The 9,061-nt window shown below is 34.2% G+C and overlaps 1 protein-coding gene across 1 annotated transcript in view; it reads left to right on the top strand.

Annotated features, from left to right (window-relative positions):
- Gk (glycerol kinase) overlaps positions 1–8,719 on the top strand; it is a 71,885-nt gene extending 63,166 nt beyond the window's left edge. The window contains exons 19-21 of the mRNA XM_033760156.1: positions 1,425–1,505; positions 5,839–5,925; positions 8,412–8,719. Coding sequence (XP_033616047.1) covers positions 1,425–1,505; positions 5,839–5,925; positions 8,412–8,422 — 179 coding nt within the window. The 3' untranslated portion in view covers positions 8,423–8,719. The remainder of the gene's footprint in view (positions 1–1,424; positions 1,506–5,838; positions 5,926–8,411) is intronic.
- The last annotated feature ends 342 nt before the right edge of the window (positions 8,720–9,061 follow it).

Consider the following 9,061-nt stretch of genomic DNA (forward strand, 5'->3'; position numbering starts at 1 on the left):
GTGATGCGGCTCTTAAATGAGTTGGAAAATAGGATTTATATATTGAATTTGTTTTTATAGCTTTAGAAACCTTTGCATAAAAGAGCATTGAAGTGAATTTTGAACTATTGGGAAATAAGTTTTCAAATGCATTTTTTGTTTAATTTTTTAGAAGACTGCCAGTGTTTCTTAATTTTGTTCATTCTTTTCCATATATAAGAAAATGAATTATAATATTAATGATTCTGTAGTTAGTAAACCATATACCATGATGTAGAAATTTGTTTTGTTTCAAAATCTGATATTTTGTCTGAATTTTTAAATTTTTGCAATCCTGGATAAAATATGAAGTAAAAAAATTTCCTACTTCAGAAAAACAAAACCACTTTTTAATACATAAGCAAATGATATTTAGATCAGGTATGTAACCTTTAAATACTTATCCTGTTCCTAAAACAAGGAAGTTTTGTGCAAAGGGTTTAGGATTATCATTTAGGAGGAGGGCCATCTTTGCCAGTGTTTCAGGCTCTGGCCTGGAGTTGACCAATTGTGGCAGTTGTCCTTTTTCCACCCCGACACGTCACTCAGCAGCTAGATGCAGATAGTTCATTGTTCCAGCAAACTGTGGTCTAGATCCAGCTGGAGGCCAGGATTTGTTATTAGTGTTGGGGATAAAGAGATAAATAAGACTTAAGTCCTTCCCCTTCCAGAGACTCATATATGGCAGAGGTAGGCCAAACCATAAAAATAAACTGTGATTCCTGACACCCTGAGGTGAATGTGAAGTATTGTGAGAAAAGGGAGCAGGGGCTAGAAGTCAGACAGTGAGTGATCTCTTGAAGTAAGTGATCCTTGAGGCTTAGAAGGCTGGAAGGATTTAGAGAAGTCTAACCTCAGGCATGGTTCAGGACCCTTATGAGTACGGTCTCAATGCTCATTTTGTTTAGTCTTCCTGTTGTGGATTTTCACCTTGAAGAAACTGCCTTTAAAATATCAGGGGTTCTCACAGGAGTGCGGTTTGAATCTTGTGATAAATTAACATTTCCTAAATCCTTTGACTGGACCAAAAGCAATACTTCTACTTTTCCCCTCTCTTCATGTCAGAACCCCCTGCACACCCTTAAAAAGCCAAAAACAGATCAAATAGGATTCCCCTTTGTTGAAACAGTTCACTTTTTGGGGAGTAGCAGGTAGTCTGTGTGCCAGTCTCCTTCCTCCTACAGTCCCATGCCGAATTTCCCATCATACTGTCCTCTAGTTTGCAAGCAAGTGGCTCTTCCAGTCATTACCTGTCACCAGTAACCATGAGTCCAGGTAAAGCCTCACTTTAGTTTAATGGTGTGTAACACTTTTTATGGAGAATGTTGAGCGATTATAGTATGATGCTTAGAACATCTTTGCAAACTACCTTTCATATGTGTATTTTTCCTGCCTTCAAATTCTAGAAAGTGAAATTCGTTATTCTACGTGGAAGAAAGCTGTGATGAAATCAATGGGTTGGGCTACAACTCAGTCTCCTGAAAGTGGTAAAACCTTTTTATTGTTTATTATTGCCACTTTTTCTTAGTATGCTCGTTTATCTGAGTATCTGGCCATTTACACTTAGCTAGACTGCTCTGAAGAAATGCATTATCATATGCCCAAAGTTTCTAACATTTTGAGAACATTTTAAAGCTCCAAACAGAAAATGGAAATTATCAGGATAATATAGATACTTTCACCCTATCCTGCATGCCTTTCCTTATTAGTTTATTCCTGGAACTGGATTTTCTATAAGTAAAATTATTTCTAGTTTCTTCTTAATTAAAAAAAATCAACTGGAGATTTCTTTGTTTCTCTTTCTTCTCTCTGTCTCACCTTTTTGGGAGGCTATCTTCATGACTTGAACTAATTGAAAGCTATACTAATTTGAAAATATAGTCTGCTATTTCATAAGGTGATTCTCAGCACTAAGATAATGTACATAGTAGGAATTCCTTTGGAGTCCCAGAGGAAAAAATGTACTAAACGTACTAAATTAGAAGCATTATAATAAATTGAAAAACACTTTTGGCAGAAAATAGAGAACTGTTTTATTTTTCAAATCTCTTAGGCAGGAAAGTATTCAGTTTAAGTAAGCCATCTAAATTTCAACAGCCTTAAACTATCATTAATATTATAGTTCTTTTCTAAATGCAAGAATTGGAGCATAATGACTTGAACCATGGCCAATAATATATTGAAGCATATACTTTAGTGGAAAAATTTAAATCAAGGGAGGGAGGAAGGGTGAAGGGAGGGTAGGGACAAGAGGAAAAAAATGAGAACCAAGACCTGTCATGTAGAGGTACAAGATCCCAGTAATGAATGTAACTGTACTGTATACCTAAAATGTACCAATAAACTCAATGAGAGAAAAAAAATTAAAAAATTTAAATCAAAATACTACCTGCCTTCCAACATATAGAACCACTTTTAATATATGTGGCTTTTAGGAGAAGCTTCCAGAACAATACACTACTACCGCAGCTCGCTCTGATCTATATTTTTAGTCCTGAGTATTCCTACTTGAAACTTTGGCTTTTTCTTCTAAATAAACATACGATCTTTTTAATTCTGAGATTCAGCTTTCATTTCTGAGGTGGTAGCCATGTCTTTCTTGCTAAGACTGCAATTTTTTTTTTTTTTTTGGTTTTTTGAGACAGGATCTCACTGTGTAATTGAGATTGATCTGGAACTCACTGTGTAGCCCAACCTAGTCTCAAACTCACAGTGATCCTCCTGGCTCAGCCTCCTGAGTGCTGGGATTATAGGCGTGCACCACAATGCCCGGCTTCTAAGACTGCAATTTTGAGACCCTTTACAAATACACTTCCCAGTCATAAGTTTTTTTTAAGCATACTTCAGTTGCAATGTGAGATATAACAGAAAGGGACCCTGACTTCTTTTCTAGTTGTCCTGAAGTAATGGTTGATGAGAAATTGAGTTACATGATTTCTTTGAGTAGATAAATTTTTTCTTTTTTGGTTTGGTTTGGTTTTTGTTATTTTTTTTGTTTTTGTTTTTGGTACTGGGATCAAACTCAGGACTTTATGCTTGCCAGGCAGGCACAGTGCCACTGAGCTAAATCCACAGCCCAATAGATGAATTTTGTTAATGTCACAGTCCTGTCTCCACCCCATACCTTATACACATATACATATTTCTCTTTACTAGCAGTTGAAGATAAACTTTTAGTTGCAAAATTCTCACAAAACCAATGGATCATTTTCCCTTTATGTGCCTTACTGTCAATGACATTAAAATGCCCTGGAAAAGTTGGTAAAAGAAAAAAATTACATTTAGTTTCTACTGTCAGTGTTGATATTAAAAGTAATTTGATATTTTGACAGTTTTAGAGCTTTAAAAATTCTGTCTTTGTTTCATTTAGACTGTAGTGTCTTTAACACAGAGTATAAAATTATTTACTAGATTTATAAAAACATTGTAATGATAATTTTGGGGGATCTAAATTGTATAATCTCAGAATAATATTAATAAATTATCAATTGAATTTCTTTAAGCAGCATCAGCTATCTATAATATAATCAGGTATATTGATAATAGCAATCACATAGAACCCTATTTCAATATTATTAGAATTGCTCCCTGATATCCTATTTCTAGGTTGCTTAATTTGTGAGAATCATATTACACTTGCTTAAGTTCCAAAGCAGTTTGGCAATTTTGAAACAATCTTGTTTATATATGAATGCATTATGAACAGTTTTTTTAATTCACTAAATTTATTGGTATGTTTTAGGTATTGGGAATGTGTACCCTTACATGATATATCTTGGTTCTTGATTTTTTTGGCGGTACTGGGGATCAAACTCAGGACCTTGTGCTTGCAAGGCAGGTGCGTTGACACGGAGCTAAATCCCCCGCCCTTGGTTATTTTTTCCCCCCATTTCCCTGCCTTCCCTTCAACCCCTCCACCCCTCCGTATTTACAAAGACTTTATTTCCATTTTTTCATTTTTTCACACTTATTCCTTTTCCTTCTTTCCTTTCCCCTACCCCTGCCAATTCCCTTTCCCCTTTGGATCTTCCTATTTGACACTCATTATCTATTATATGTTTTGAACCTTATTTACACTTTCAATTTCTCACAAAAAACATACATTTAGTATGTGTTTTAAATGTTGTAGAAGTGATTAGGGATTTGTTATATTTTTAGAGAAAGCTTATCATAAGTGATGTTTTGGCTTTGGACTCAAAATTCACTAAAACGACAGGTCAAATTGGTTTAAATGCATTGTACAGCTATCATATCACGAGTATGTTTTACATATATAGGCATGCATTATATGCACATACATAAGACAGATAGATAAATCTCACATATATCTGTATGTATTTGCCACCAAAAGAGAAATGGCTTCATTAAATAGATGCCATCTAAATCCATAGGAACTTGTGAATACAGATAATCTTCTGATCTTCTTTATAAACCAGAATACACTGTGAGGACGTCAGAAATCTCAGTTAGTATAACTTTATAATAGCTGACTGCTTGCTCTGAGAGTACCAGAATATGTATTCCTCTTTTCTAAAATCAAACTAAAAATATGGTCTCCACAAATAATGGAAATAAAAGAATCCTTGTTTTTTTCTTTGAAAAACCTATATAAGCAGTGACAAAATAGGGGAAATAGCTTATGACCTTTGTTTGTTTGTTTGTTTGTTTGGTTTTTGAGACAAGGTCACACTATGTAGTTCAGGCAGGCCCTAAACCCACTGTGTAGCCCAGACTGGCCTCAAAGTTATGGTAATCCTCCTGCCTCAGCTTCCCAAGTGCTGGGATTGCAGGCATGTGCCATCACACCAAGCTATGCCCCTCTTTAATGAAAATCTATCCTGTAAGGAAAAGAAATTCGTGGTGAAGGAGAAAAAAAATCTTCTCCCTCTAAAAGCAGAGAAATGACTACATTGCTTTACTATATTACAAGATATGACAGAATCTTTAGCTGTATTTCAGTGAAGTCTAATGTTTGTATTTTCTTAACTCCTGTATTTTTTATTTTAAATAAACTTCTCTTTTAAAGAGTATTAGTATTCTGAGGACTGGAAGTACAGCTTAGATGCATGCCTTAGTTAGGTTCAGTCCTCAACACACATGCATGTGCACACACACCACCACCACCACCACCACCAAAAAACAAGTATTACATATTCTACATATATAATTATTTAATTTTAATAAAAGGGTATATGTAAGGAATTGCTTTTTAAAAAGGGGGTTCCATGAGAATTCAAGTTAAAAACTGTCAAAATAATTATATCAGATAAGTAGGTTAATATAGTTTTGCAGTTACATTTTATGAATTACCAGTTACATTTCTTTACACACCAAATTCTATCTAGAAAATTAGAGCAAACAAATGTTTTAGTAGAAATGAGGATTTAAATTCATTTTCCAATAGAACAATGTAACTCTTCCCTGACACCCAAAGGACCCATAATTTGAGTTTTGAGTGAACTGGATTGCTCGTTTCATATCTTTGAGGGGAAGAATCTAGAAAGCTCAAGCCCACAGCCTCCCAAAAAGTTCTTCATAGGCTGCGTTCTGCTTTGCCAATGCAAGGCTGATATTGATCTGTACCAACTATGTTCTTGGCTACTTGTGGCATGTTGTCTGTATTGTTTGTTAACTGTCATAAGCCTTTGGTATTGATTATATTTTTGATTTGAAATAATAACTCTTTGCTACCTTTTATGAATACGCTATTTTTATAACTTATTTTGTTTTGCTATCATGTGATTCTTAACAAATATTGTAATTATGTGTCTCTCTTTTGGTTTGCTTGACTGGAATTACCTTCTACTTGGATGACCACAGGTGACCCTAGTATCTTCTGTAGTCTGCCTTTGGGCATTTTTATAGTGAGTAGCATGGTAATGTTAATCGGAGCAAGGTACATCTCAGGTTAGTTACTCTTTAAATTAGATAATTTTTGTTAGTTAGCTTTATTGTATTTATGTGTAACTCAGAACATTTTTGGTATTTTTTCATTTCTATGCTTTAAGACCCTAGAAAATCAATTAAATGTTTAATTAGTTATATCAGTTATTTTGAAACAGCTAGAATTAAAGACTGACTTTGCTTCAACTTTTTTATATTTAGTAAATGATTTCTTTGAGGAGCTATATTCTCCTGTCAGCTGCAGCAATAAGCAAGAGCAGAAAGTACAAATGTTAATGTTTAAATGATTGTCAGAGTGACTGATGAAAGTTAGAACATAATTTGACATTAACTTGGTTTTCAAATGTACATAAATTGTGTTTTTTTTTTTGAGTTTCTGAAAATTTGCTAAGCAAGCTTGTTAAGTTTCAATTCTGGCAAAAGTTTTGGCCAGAACATGTTCCCAGAGTTCCTATAAAACTAAAATTCGGGAAGATTTATAGTCATTTTAATTAAAAGAATGTGTTTTGAAGATGGGCACAGTGACACATACCTATAATGCCTGCCACTTAGGAGGCTGAGATAAGAGGATCCCAAATTTGAGACAAGCCTAGGTAACTTAGTGAAACCTTGTCTCAAAGTAAAAAGGTTGGAAATGTAGCTCAGTGGTAAAGCACTTGCACAAGGCCCTGGGTTCAATATATCTCATATATGTACACAGTGTGTGTGTGTGATGGGCACAGTGACACATACCTATAATGCCTGCCACTTAGGAGGCTGAGATAAGAGGATCCCAAATTTGAGACAAGCCTAGGTAACTTAGTGAAACCTTGTCTCAAAGTAAAAAGGTTGGAAATGTAGCTCAGTGGTAAAGCACTTGCACAAGGCCCTGGGTTCAATATATCTCATATATGTACACAGTGTGTGTGTGTGTGTAGCAGGCATGGTGCCACTGAGCTACATCCCCAGCCCATATATATATATTTTTTCAAATTGTGACTTAATTGGAGTTGAAATGAAAACTGATTCTTACTTTTTCTCATTAACTTCTACCAGATACTGTATTCTTAAAAAATGGCTCAGCATGTTATGAAATAACATGCATATGCTGGACTAATTTAAATCTAATAGCCACTTTGGAAGCTATTTCTGATGATAGTTTAATTTTTCTTCAAATTACTAGCTACAGTGAAAATGACATGTTTCTTATTCCGTGTTTCCATGAAAATGAAACACTTTTACAAATCCTCATGATTTAGAGAAAGAGTTCAGTTACCTCTCTTAATGAATAAGATGATGACCTGGGTTTAAGGTGTAAGATAAATATATACATGTGTGTATACATGTACGTTTTTTGAGACAGGGTCATGCTATGTAGTTCTAGCTGGCCTTGAACTCACTATGTAGCCTAGGCTGGCCTCGAACTCGTGGTAGTTCTCTCACCTCAGCCACCCAGGTGCTGGCATGCACCACCACATCCAGCTTCAGATGTAGAATTTAAACTTTATGAATGTGGAAAATATATCTGATTGTAGAAATCTACATTTATGTAGCTTATTATCACCAGTATAGTGCTATATATATAAATATGAAATGAAAACTACATTAGCAGAACATTATCTTTTAATTAATGAAAAACTTTGAGTTACTTGCATGAGAATTTAAAGCTAGATTATATTATTATTTTTTATATTCTTCATATCCAAATGTACTCAGTATAAATTTATATTATTATTTTTTATATTCTTCATATCCAAATGTACTCAGTATAAATTTATATTATTATTTTTTATATTCTTCATATCCAATGTACTCAGTATAAATTTATTCCAAATAATCTGTTTCTGTTCTAACAATAGCTGTATTAGTGTTAATATGCTAAGGGCTTCAGTACATAAATCTGTATGAAATTAGCAGATGTTTCTTCCCTTTCTAATTCTCAAGAATGTTTGGTGGAAGACTAAATGTTCCCATGAGAACTGTAATTTAAATTTATTAAAGAAATATATGGATTGTTTTAGAAAATATTCTATCACTTTTCATTATCCTGAGGGCTGCATCGTGATGATCTGAAGAAAATCACATTGTAGCTGAAAGTTTTCATTGATTTTATTGTTCTCAATGGATTTTTTTTTGGATACCATGTCAACAGAAAAGGGATGGTCTCTATGAAAAATGAGACATACAGCATCTCTCGAAGCTAAAGGACACAAGTATCCAAATGATTAGGTTTCTAAAATGCATATGGTCACTCTTTAGATTATTTCTTCAGTAACATTCTGAGATTCAAGAAGAGTGGGGATTGTTTGCCTTGATAAACAGCAACAATGGTAATATTTGCTAACTTTAGAATTGGCCTGGTTAAATTGGTTGCATTTTACCTGGGAAGTATTATTTAGAAATCACATGAACTTTACAGTTCAATAAATGATTGAATAGTCTTCATTGCTTTAACTCCTGAATTGTATGTATGTCTTATTGACTTAAATGGTTTGTGTCCTCCATTTTAGGTATTCCATAAATAATACCAACTCATGGATTCCCAAGATGCGACCTTTATCCATAAAGAGAGAATCCAGCAATTCTGTCTCTTAACGTGATTACACTATTCATAGACTCTGATTTTATGTACAAGCCACTTGCTGCATGATCCTCCCAGTAGATCTGTGGCTTGAAATAAAAAAAAATGCAGCAGAAAGAATGCTACAGAAACATCTGGTGTGTTTTTTAACATTGACACAAGATTGGGCTGGCCACCTTTGGGGCTGACACCCTCCATTGTCATAACATCCTGCCGTATTTCCTCTAAGGTCTAGAAGTATTCAGATCCTATCCATTGAAAGTGTCCATCAAATATACTCAGATGCTAATGGACCAGGATCTGATTCCCAGCACCACACATACCTGATTAAGAAGTTATTAAAAATCTGCTAAAACTGAGTGACTTTTTTTTTTAACCAATCCTTCAAAGTCTTCTACATGCAACAAGGTCACAACATCATCACTGAATGTTTAAATGGAAACTTCTACTAAATTATTAAGACAACCATTTAGTGTTCTCGTAGCTTGGATATTTTTCTGAAAAACATTTGCCAAAACTGCAATTCTTCAGGCATTTTACATTGTCATTATTATTATTATTATTATTATTATTATTATT

This window comes from Fukomys damarensis, unplaced genomic scaffold (genome assembly GCF_012274545.1).
Source record: "Fukomys damarensis isolate Sample0158 unplaced genomic scaffold, DMR_v1.0_HiC HiC_scaffold_39, whole genome shotgun sequence".
Classification (NCBI taxonomy): Eukaryota; Metazoa; Chordata; class Mammalia; order Rodentia; family Bathyergidae; genus Fukomys; species Fukomys damarensis.